The 12,044-nt window shown below is 42.2% G+C and overlaps 1 protein-coding gene across 10 annotated transcripts in view; it reads left to right on the top strand.

The window, feature by feature from the left end:
- Positions 1-12,044, top strand: part of CPEB3 (cytoplasmic polyadenylation element binding protein 3) — a 193,726-nt gene that overhangs the window by 162,557 nt on the left and 19,125 nt on the right. For all 10 annotated transcript variants that reach the window (XM_059398131.1, XM_059398138.1, XM_059398137.1 and 7 more), the window contains one exon: positions 6,400-6,581. In XM_059398131.1, the coding sequence (XP_059254114.1) occupies positions 6,400-6,581 (182 nt within the window). The remainder of the gene's footprint in view (positions 1-6,399; positions 6,582-12,044) is intronic.

The following is a 12,044-nucleotide window of genomic DNA, read 5'->3' as shown; positions in this document are numbered from 1 at the left end:
GGATTATAATTTATAAACATGAGTGTTCTGACCCCAGCTTAGACTCTAACCCCAAGAGGCTTAGATACCTAATCTGAAGACCACCTCAGTGATCAAGCTTTGAAACCCATCTACTTCCAGCTTTAATCATGCCTGGGAAACCCTCAGACTTCCTCTCTCATTAGGGACAGGTGAGCTGTTCTTCCACTTCATGACTTTCTTTTGACAGTTTATCTAACCAGGTCCTGCAGAACAGATCAGTCTTAAGAGATTGTTCGGCTGAGTCCCTGGAGCCTACATTTGCTCATCATCTTTGGGTCTCCTGCCTTTCCCATTGCTCTGATAAGTCTTTCCTGTCTGTTTTTCTCCTACTAATATTCTGTGATGGATACTGAAATTTCCTTCTCTGCCTCTTCCCCCCACCCCGATTATTATGAGGATGGCTTTTCTGGGAGGAAAACAAAACAATAGAAAAACTTTTGAGGTATGGGGCACCTGGGTGGCTCAGTGGGTTAAAGCCTCTGCCTTTGTCTTGGGTCATGATCCTGGGGTCCTGGGATTGAGTCCCGCATCGGGCTCTCTGTCAGCGGGGAGCCTGCTTCCCACCTCCCCCCCAACCTGCCTCTCTGCCTACTTGTGATCCCTGTCAAATAAATAAATAAAAATCTTTTTAAAAAATACTTTTGAGGTAAAAATTTAGTGATATATGGCATACACTTAGAGAACATTCTAAATTTTTCTAAGAGCACTTATTTCAGACATTCTGTATAAACATTCTGGTAGTTCGTATGTATTAGGAACCACATCCTGATTTGTGATTTAGGAAATAGGAATATCATAATCATATCCTTTTTTCTGTTGTTCTGTGAAGTGGTAGCAGGCAGCAATCATACCAGGTTTCCCAGTAGTAGAAGTTTTTTCTTTCACCAAGTCCCAAGTTCAGTATAAGTTGTCCCAGATAAACTCCAGATTTGGCACACTGACCTTATTGACTGGATTTCCTTTAGGGTTAAGGATTTTTTTTTTTAAGATTTTATTTATTTATTTGACAGAGAGAGAGATCACAAGTAAGCAGAGCAGCTCGCCGAGAGAGAGGGAGAAACAGGGTCCCTGCTGAACAGAGAGCCCTATGCAGGGCTCAATCCCAGGACCCTGAGATCATGACCTGGGCCGAAGGCAGAGGCTTAACCCACTGAGCCACCCAGGCGCCCCATGGTTAAGGATTTTCTAATGCTAGTACATGCTTGTGTTCTTTCTCCCCCTGAAAAGCTAATGCTTACCCACAACTGATGTCAAACTTTGCCATGTCCTTGGCAGGTTGGGTAACATTAGCATAAAGCCAAAGTAAGACTGGGATGAATTGGTGCTTATGGAGCAGAAACCAGGCCAAGTTAATATTAAGCAAAGATTTATGAGTAGCAAGAAAAGCACCCCCTGAGCAAAACTAAAGATTTGAGCACCAGTCTCTGCTGAGCCGTGTGTTCAGAGCTCTCATGTATGTTTAATTGTTCTGATAACCTTGTGAGGTTGTAAGTGGTAGACTTTTCACTTTAGTGATAAGAAGCAGAGTTCCAAGGAGCTGATTGGCCAAGGCCACAATAAGTAAAAATGCCAAGATTTAAACTCCGATTTCCAGACTTCAAGTATGGATATTCTTTACACAGAGCAAAGCTTCTTCATCAAGCTGAGATCTGAAATGTCTCAGTAACATTATTAACAGTCAACTTGGTACCAGTCTGATTTAATCAAGTTCAACACTCAATCTCTCTGACGTAGTTGGTTGTTCATACAACTTATTTGAAAGTATTCTTAACTTCCCGACATTTGATGCAGAGTGGAAGCTTATGAGCACATTTCCTCCACTTAAGATGTCTGAACTGCCCTGTGAACTGATGCAGCATTGTGGAAAACCTAGACAGTCCAGCTTGTAGTTGAATTGTGCTTTCTTTCTGAAGTCCAGACCCCTTCATCCGCCTGAGGTGCCTTATACCTCTTTCCCGTCTGCTTTGTTCTTATCTCCAAAGGGAAGAAATGTGGTTTCTAGACTCATAGTTTAGAATCTGGAAACATGAATGTGTTGATATTTCCCTGGAGACTTCTCATTCGTGCTGTACCCCATTTGGTTCTCATAGTGTCTCAGACTTAGACACTGCCTGTGGCTGGCTTTGAAATATAATTAAATGATAGGAACAGGATCCTGGTGTAGGGTAGGATATAAGCATCATCATGATTTTCTCTCTAGTGAGCTAAAGTCCCTTTCAGTTCTCTGTGAAGATTCAGAAGCAAATCCAAGGAATCATAATTGGGGTTTAGATTCGATTTCAGAGGCATAGTCCCCACAACCCCACAAAGAGGAATTTATAGATATCTAGATGCTACACACAACTGCAGTGTTCTTGTTTCCCTCTCCAGCTGTGGCACAGTAAAGCTCATCACAAGGGCCAGTATGCAGGTTAGAGTCATAGTAGTGTTGCTGTTACCTTTCATCAGAAGACTGGAGTTGTCTCAAGAGCACAGAGCGTCTCATCCAGAGTATAAAATGCCACTGGATATGGCTACCGGACCTGCTCATTCCCACCCCTGTGGTGACCAGAAAACTGTCCAGATAGGAAGGAAAAGATAAAAAGTGGTCTGAAAACTCCTGGCCTCCACATGGACTCTGGCTATGCCTGCTGTCACTTCCATCTGTCTGAATCCCAGCCTCCACCCATATGTCCTGCTCCTGGGCGCTATGCTGTCCCCCCTTCTACAGAGGATGGTCTAGAATGAGGATTCACTATCAGAGGCTCGGTAGGCAGTTTGACTCTATTTTCTGAATAAGACATGTCCTTGATCAATTTCATGAGGAAGGTTGAGATCACAAGGCTTACATAAATCCATGAAGGTTTTAGTTGATTTTTGCCAGATCCTTACTGCCTTTCTTCTGTTTTTCTCTCCTCCTCCCAGACAGTCAAAGTGGGTAGCCCTACTCATGGCTTAGCTTCACCCACCTCAGAGGAAGGGAATCCTTATGGGTATCTACTATATTAAGTGGTGATATTCACTTTAAAGAATCCTTTCAGGGCGCCTGGGTGGCTCAGTTGGTTGGACGACTGCCTTCGGCTCAGGTCATGATCCTGGAGTCCCGGGATCGAGTCCCACATCGGGCTCCCAGCTCCGCGGGGAGTCTGCTTCTCCCTCTGACCTTCTCCTCGCTCATGTTCTCTCTCACTGTCTCTCTCTCAAATAAATAAATAAAATCTTTAAAAAAAAAAAAGAATCCTTTCAAACCTAGTCTCTAAAACTAGTTGTACATTTTGACATCTAAAGGTGAATTTTTATGTTCCATATACAAAAGTATTCCAGATTAGAAATTTTTAGGACTTAAGCAAGGCTTGTTCTGTGTTTCTGTTAGTCACCTATGTTGTGGATGAATTAAATTAGTCTCTCTCTGTCTCTTTTTAAGGCTGCTTTTACCAAGCATGGCTACTTTTCTCAATAATTAGAAACTCTGTTTAGTACTTAAATAATACCATTCTGGTGTTAGAGCCCAGCATGAGGTTAGCTTGCAGAAAGTGTGCTTTTAGTGATGATTTGCTGATTGAGTAAAGGACCAAATATAAACAGCAGTTGTTTGACTGTTATTTACTTTTCTTCAAGGGTGATCATAGTCTTAGACCCTCTGTAGTTAAAACATGGATTAGGGTAGAAAGAGAGATGGGAAATCTTCATACTCTTTCCCAAAACAACTCTTCAGTCACCTCGGTTTCTTCTAGCTTCCCAACAAATTGCTCTTCACATGAGTGAGATTTTATTAGCTCAAATGTCTGCAGACTTTTTGGTGGCCAAGAAAATGACGGTATATAAGGTTATAAGTGGAAATGATTTATTTATAATTAGCTTAAGTGAGTGAGGGTTTGCTTCCTATCGAAAGTACTTAACTGCTAGCAACATCAATCATGACCTCATCTTTGGCATGTGAAGATGATTTTCTAGCAGCTAGATTCATGAAGTAATAGAATGTTTCTGCTCTGGAGGGCACCTTCTCTGACAGCCCAGGATCCCTAAAATTCCTTTGGAGACCACCATACTATAGAAGAACCTGTGGTTATTGTAACTCTTCTTAGCTGGAGCTTCAAGCTTACAAGTGGTAAACGTTCTTTCTAAATCAGATGCTTTCCTGAGTCCTTTCTAAGGGTGGAAGACAAGTGCCAGTTAGCCCCTTGCCAGCATTCTTCTCCTGGCTGTTCACCAGGCTGATGGAGTGTTTACTCTCTTATGCCATTCCATGAGAAGCTTGGTCTTTAGAAAATTGGGGTTTAATTTCCAGTTCCTAAGATTGTTTATTTTAGTAAATCCATTGACCAATAATGGAAATTCATTAATGACTGAATTTAATTATTTCTGCTTTCAATGTCTTGGTTTCTGTTACTGGCATACTATTAGCCATGTGAGGAAGTCCTCAAGCCATCAGAGCTTGTTGGGCTAAGGTATGAGGACCCACTGAACTCTGATACCCAGGGTATGTGCATGATTCTTATTGCATAATTTGAATGAATGTGATTCCTGGATCCTGCCCTAAGACTGCAGTCAGAGTCCACTTGGGCTGTAATGAGCAGTGCTCTTTGGCTGATATGATTCGGAAATTCTAATCATAATGGGATAATTGGGATGGCTTTCTGCTGTTCTGTCTTCAGTAGTACCTATTCTAGGGCCTAGTTATTGCTAACTTGTTATTTTCTGAAAATTCCAGAACCTGTTGGTTGCAGATCAATCTTCTTAAAAACAGGCACTTAGAAAATAATCACCAATATTAGGCAGTCTGGTATGGAGATAAATTTTGAAGAAGTTAAGTAGAAAGACATCCTTTCTGTTAGCAACAAAGCTTTTCTTACCAGCTCAGCAGCTTCATACTACAGAAACCAGTAATGCTTGACTTTCCTTCTGTTCATAGAAATCTGGTTGTGGGGGGGAGCGGTGCCTGGGTGGCACAGTGGGTTAAAGGCTCTGCCTTCGGCTCAGGTCATGATCTCAGGATCCTGGGATCAAGCCCCACATCGGGCTCTCTGCTCAGCAGGGAGCCTGCTTCCTCTTCTCTCTATCTCTCTCTCTGCCTGCCTCTCTGCCTACTTGTGATCTCTGTCAAGTAAATGAATAAAATCTTTAAAAAAGAGAAAAGAAATCTGGTGAGTTTTTTTTTTTTTTTTTTTTTTTTTACCATTCAGCTCTTCAACTCTGCATCTGCTACAAAGTTCCTCCCCTACCCCACCAGCTTCGGCTGCTTTCCTTCTCCCCAAATACTGATTCCCATGGAGGTCTGTTGTGTGATGTGATGGTCTTTGCACACTGACTACAACCCAGGTCATCATCCACCTACCCTGTCTTCTTCTTTCTAAATACCACATGTAGGTGTTTGAGGGATGTGGGTTCTTAGGTCATTCCCCAGGGCTAAGGCTAAGTCTTCTGGACTTAAGTCATATGAGTAGCCTGAAAGAAATGGTCACACGTGGTGGAAGTGACATCCAGTATCAAGTAAACAATTACCTTCAGGCAGTTTGGATCCAGGTAAGTAATTGCTATCTGTCTCTCCTTGATACCATTGGTGAGGATAATTCTAGGATATCAGACCTTTGGAATGGTCCAATTTCCAAATGCCTTCTGTATAGGTGTTTTATAAATATACCAATATAAAGGATTATTTAGAAAAAATGTGGCAAGGAGTTTAGACAGACCTCTGGATTTTAAGCAGAGTACAGGATGTGTGTCTTTTTACTGCCTTCATACTTCCTGGTATATTGTTTTAAGTGCTCAATAAATGTTCATTGCTACTATTATCATTACTATTATTATTATTATTATTATTTAGAATTCAGTGTGAGAGGCTAGTGTGGAGATTTCTCAGTTGGAATAGAATATACTAAAAAATAAGTATTTTTTTTCATTGTAGAGATTTATCTTAAGGTTATAGATATATTCCTCCAGTTAAAATGAGCAATTAATTCTTTCTATAGCTTAATCTTAATATAACAGTATGACTTTAATAATTGCTTTCAGTCTTAGAGGTCAGTAAATAGGGCTGTTTATAATTGTAAGTGCATTGTCTGAAATGCTTTGCCTACCCAGGGCCCACTCCAGTTGACTAAACAGAAATTAGAACAGGAGGATTGCCGATAGATCATTCCTTTTATACTGTTGCTGAAGTTCTGATTATGTAAATTTGTGTGTGTATTATGTAAATTCTTAATTTTTTTTTTCATTTTATTTTTAAATATGAGGCGCTCCCTTCCTTGAGTTGTCAGATGGATGCAGACACCCCTCATGATACCTAACATGGGTTTTCCTTTTCTTAATTATACTGCATGATCTTTAAATAGTTCTTCCTTCTCCTGGGCAAAAGTACCTTCTAAACATTTATACCAAATTGTGTTTATTTTCTTGCAGTTGAACTGGCAATGATCATGGACCGTCTGTATGGTGGTGTCTGCTATGCCGGCATCGACACGGACCCGGAGCTGAAGTACCCCAAAGGTGCTGGCCGCGTGGCGTTCTCCAATCAGCAGAGCTACATAGCAGCCATCAGCGCGCGCTTTGTGCAGCTCCAACACAATGACATTGACAAACGGGTAAGCGACTGCTTGGGGCATAACTGCTATGGGAAAGAAACGAAGTTTATTTTCTGGGTCCCTGGGGAGAAAAGCACCTCGTGATCATAAGTGAGCAGCTTACCTTACATGATATCAGTCCATGAGTCCCTCTAGGCTGCCTGAAAAAGAGAGTACCCACGATTTGCCAGGCGTTAACGAACCTTCTGCCTCACCTCTCCCCAGGGTGATGTTACGTTTATGAAAATAACCGTGCAGAATAACTGGTGCTGTTTAAAGGGTGATGCCAACAGCGCATTAACAAAGGTTGCCAGCTGGTGACCTGTTTGACCCATGTGGTGCTCTTAAAACAAGTTCACTTTGAACCCACACTAAATGTTAATGTTCAGGGAGTATACATAAAATTTTGAAATTCTGATTTCTCTTAACATTGCAAGATCACACATTGGAGCGAGATAACTGCTGTCTCTTTCAGTCCCCTCCAATTCCCTATAGTCCTCCAAGTCCTTGTAATCCTGTTCATAACACATATGCATATGCCTTACCTGCCCTCCTGCTTCATGGTCTTACCTGTCGGGCCCCTAGAGGTATCCTGATTTGCTCCCTCTGATCTAAAGAGGGGACACATGGCAGAATGTAGGGAGCTGGGGTGCTCAGTTGGTTTCGTGAACAGGCATAGGTCTAAGTCCCCGAAATCCCAGCTCTGCCACTCTTTGGAGGTTTGGAGAAATAGAAGGTGGTAGGAGGAAATCATCTGAGACCTATGTTAATGGATTAATAGAACAAGTAGGAGAACAGATCAGGTATTGAACACCTCCCTTTGCAATTGTACAGTGGCTGTTAACACTTCCAGCAAAGGCTGTTTGGGGGGCATATGTTGACCTGGAATAAATAAAGTAGGAAATATGTTATTGTGGTGTTTTTTGTTTTTTGTTTTAAGATTTATTTAAGAGAGAGAGTGAGGGAGAGAGAGTCTTAGGCAGGCTCTATGCTGAGTGCAAAGCCTGACACAGGGCTTGGTCTCGGGACCCTGAGATCACAATCTGAGCCAAAACCAAGAGTGCGGTGCTTAACCAGCCAGGCACCCCAAATATGTTCTATTATGATTTTTTTTAAGGTTTTATTTTTATTTATTTGACAGACAAAGATCACAAGTAGGCAGAGAGGGAGGCAGAGAGAGAGGAGGAAGCAGGCTCCCTGGCTGAGCAGAGAGCCTGATGCAGGGCTCGATCCCAGGACCCCGGGATCATGACCTGAGCCGAAAGCAGAGGCTTTAACCCACTGAGCCACCCAGGCGCCCCTCTATTATGATATTTAATCTCTACTCTCTATGGTAGACTTTGACTAATTTTGGGTAGCTGACTCAAGCTTCTTAGAAGTTGAAAGTTTCAGTTGGTAGATTTTTAGATATTCAGCAAGTTATATTTTTATTAAGACATATATCTGATCAAATTTCAAAAGCCAGTGCCTAAAATAAACAGTTGCTACATTACTGGGCTCCTTAAAAATAAGTAGTGGTGGTTTGTTTATTTTTTAATCAAAATGAACAACAATTCTTTTTCAGAATTTTGAAACACTCTTTGAATTAATGGAGAGGTGTGATAAAGATTCAGCTCCATTCCTAGTTTTCAAGCACCCACAGTGTCCTGACCTTCCCCTTTCATAGCAGTAAACCACCCGCCCTACCCCCCACAGACTGTAAACTCTGCAGAGTCAGGCACCGTGTCTGTCTCATTCTCTGTTTCATTCCCAGTGCTTGCTTACCCATTGCTTGATGTGTAGCTGAAGTAGTAGTAGGTGCTCGATTAACCCTTGTTGAATTGGCAAATGGTTATACTTCGAGGATTTTCTTTACTGCTGCTGGTGCTGGTGGACTTTCTTGTGCTTGCACTTTTGTGAGTCTAAGACACCATATATTTAGACACCAAACATTTAGACGGCTATGGCACTCACCACTGGTCATGGTGAGTCGTAACCTTAACCTGTAGAGCCTTGTATTCTCTTCTCTGTGCCTTCTTTGTTCCTCTCTGCAGCCAGAACTAGTGACTGGATGGGGTCATACTAGGGACTATAGAGAAAGCTCCATTTCCCCATGCGTCTCTCTTCCCTTTGCCCCTTTCCCTTTGCTAACAACCTCCTGGCTTATTCCTTAATGGAGGGAAGTACACTTGCCCCAGGGAATATGGCAATCTTTGAGCACATTTTAAAACCACAGTAAATTCAGATGCTATTTGTTTTGTTGCCCACCTCTGCTCCTTCCCCTGCTATATTCAGGCCCTCAGTATTTTTTCCCACAAGACTTGGACCTAGGTAAAATAGAGAGAGGTAGTGACCACGATCATAGGCCTTGCTTATGAAAATGTATTTGGAACATCAGTCTTCTGAGGACTCAAGAAAGCCATTGACTATTTCTGCCTACTGCATTTGGGTTAACTGTATCTTCCCTCTTGTAGAGTAGTCCTTGATAAACATTTAGAGTAGCAGCCAGTTGTAGTGGAAAGAGTATGGAGTTTCGAGCTAGAATAGATTTCAGTACTTTTAAATCTCTGCTGCACTAGTCACTGGTGACCCCAAGTAAGTTAATTAATGCCAGGAGCTTCAGGTCCTCATCAGTAACTCCCTCTGGGGGATGGTCTGAAGAATAAATGAGATTTGAGCATTGAACAGCCAGAGCTGTATGACCTTTGGATAGATGTTTAGTACCTAGCACTTGATGGTTAACAGTGTTCAGTTTGCTACAAACGCAATTAATACCGATGTTGTTAATATTATGTAACTTGAATTTTATCAATTGCTCACTGAAGATGTAGTGAACAGACAACCTGGTTAGTGAAAAGAGCACAGGGTCACATAGCGGGCTCTACATCTGGTCCTATCCCCTGTGGGGTGTGTGACTTTGGGTAGGTCACTTAAATGCTGAGCTTCAGTGTATAATGAAGGCAGTCGTAATAGCCCAGTGGGAAACCCGGAAGAGGAAGCAATATATACAACATAACACACTGTACGTATGTATAGTGGGACTATTGCCACAGTCACAAGAAGGCCACCTCCATCCGCATGGTGTCTACAAGGGACCTGTCCATTCTGCAGTGCCCAGAGTTGAGAATCATCTAAGGGAGAGAATTAGAAATGATTCAAAGTGGCACAGCCCCTCCTGTCCTCTGCCTCCCATGCTCTTTGTTCGCCCTGCCTAATATGGAGACCATTTTCTTCATTATGAGAGATACAAGCCAGCTTCCATCCTGAGATAGGCTCCCCTTTCACTGTCCCTCTGTGAACATTACCCTCCCTTTCCCCAAATTGTTACTCTGTCCTCTCAGATTTTTCTTAATTTGAATGTAGCCAACAATGCTTGATTTTTTTGACTCTGGCATTTTGAGCCTCTGTTAACTGCATCCTTCTTAGACGCTTTTTAAGTTCATCCCCAGTTTTGTTTTTATTTCTCTTTCTCCTAAAATGTAAGTTTGAGCTTTCCAGAGAGCCCCCATTATATAGAAGCACATCAGTATTTCCATAAGTAATGCTCTATCTCTTGGGTGCTCTGTTCTTGATTGTCTACAGAGAATTTCTTATTAGGCACAACCTTCTTTCCTAAATAACCCCTCTAAGTTTTTAGCAATAGTCTCATAGCTAAGGTTTTGGAACTTGCTGTCCTAAAACTCAGGAGCAGATACCTTCCTATGCCCATAATCCCTTTCCCTTACTATTGCAAATTCCAAGATGCTACGGTTCTATTCTCTTTCTTATGTTAGCCTACAGTTGCCTTTAAACCAAGACCTTGACTATGTTAAACAGCATCAACCTTTCTTACCTTTCCGGTCAGAGGAACTTCCTTTGTTGTCTGCATCATTATGAATACAGATATAGTGTAATCAGTGAACCAAAACAAGACAGACGCTACAGATAGCATTTTATGGGCCACTTGCTTGCTCCTAGCCCTTTAGCCCTTTATTTTTGCTCCATATGGAGAGTGGGAGAGGGTCCCTGGCACAGCAGCAATGCCAGGAACCCTGGAAGTTCTTGGACTGTTTGCGGGCTGTGCTCTCAGGTTGCAGCTTTCCTAGGTGAACTTTGGGAGGTCCATGAAGAAGAATTTGACTGGTGCATCTCTTTCACCTCTTTTGTATTCAACCAGCTTTCTCAAAAAAGACCTCTCTTTTGAGAATTTAGATGTTTCTGTAATTATTATCTCGTTGTTCTTGCTGCTTTTTGGCTAAGTTTTTAGATGGAGTGGTCTACCGAGAAAATACAACCTTTGTAGGTTTGATTTTGTCTCACCGTCTCAGAGACTTTTTGGCTTTATGAATGTAAAGCTTCTGACCCATGCTCTACGTGTAATTAGAGTCCGCCAAGACTATGTGACTTGTTGGAGTCGTCTGATAAATCCACACATCAAACTTCTTGCTGCAGTCTGGCTAGCAACGGCAGGACTCCCAGAGGAGGAACAGGCTTCTGATGGTACCTCCTTACAGAACTGCCAGGATCTTGACTCTGCCGCATGTGCCCAGAGGTCTTGGCTCACGGGGGGTGCTCAGTAAGTGTGCAGAATAGATCAGGATGATGTATGGGAGAACAAGGACCAGAAGTGACCACAGAAGGCTCTTGGGGATACTAGAGTGAGTCACTCTCATCTCTCACCTGCATATCTAGAGGAGGCTTCCCACTGGTCTCCCCAATTCAGCTTAGCCAATCTCTAGTACATTCTTTACATAAAACCGAGTGACCTTTTAAAATCATAATGTCCTCCTTTAAACCTTTCGGTTATTTTCCACTGCCATTAGGATAAAGGTCAGAATCCTTAATTAATACTGCCCCATGCCCCTTCACTAAACTACACACGTCTTTTGCCTTAGCTCTCTCTTTCTCTTGAGCCAGTCATAACTGGACCTTTTCTCTCTTTTTCAGGGTCGTTATATGTACTGTTTCTTCTGCCTGCCTAATACCTACTTTTCCTTTGCATCTCAGCTTACTTATAGTATTTTAGGAATCCTTTCTTCATGGAACTTACATCTCCATCATAAATCATTGTCATAATACCATCTACCATTCCTTTGTGGCTTTAAATACCTCTGTAATGAAATATTGCTTCATTTAATGTCCATCTACTCTGTTAGACTATACAATCTATGAGAGCAATGACTGTCTTTCATGTTAGCTGCTGTATACTTAATACTTGACATGTAATGGACACAGTAATTATTTGTTTTCAGATGAATAAATGAGTGAGTTATCGAATGAGTGTTCACTGAGAAGTAGCCCAGATGAAACCCCTTAGATAGCAACCTTTGGCCAATCCAGCTGCCCGCCAAAGGGCACTTTGCACAGCTTTCCTTTTCTACTTCATTAAGAATACTCACTTGTGTGGGGGCCCTGGGTGGCTCCCTGATGTGGGCTCAGGTCATGACCTCAGGGTCATGGGAATGGGCTCCACATGGAGCTCCACGCTCAGTGGGGGCGTCTGTTTAAGATCCTCTTCCTCTGCCT

Source organism: Mustela nigripes, chromosome 4, assembly GCF_022355385.1.
Source record: "Mustela nigripes isolate SB6536 chromosome 4, MUSNIG.SB6536, whole genome shotgun sequence".
Lineage (NCBI taxonomy): Eukaryota > Metazoa > Chordata > Mammalia > Carnivora > Mustelidae > Mustela > Mustela nigripes.
The sequence above is the reverse complement of the archived record's forward strand: the minus strand, read 5'-3'. Positions and strand labels throughout refer to the sequence as shown.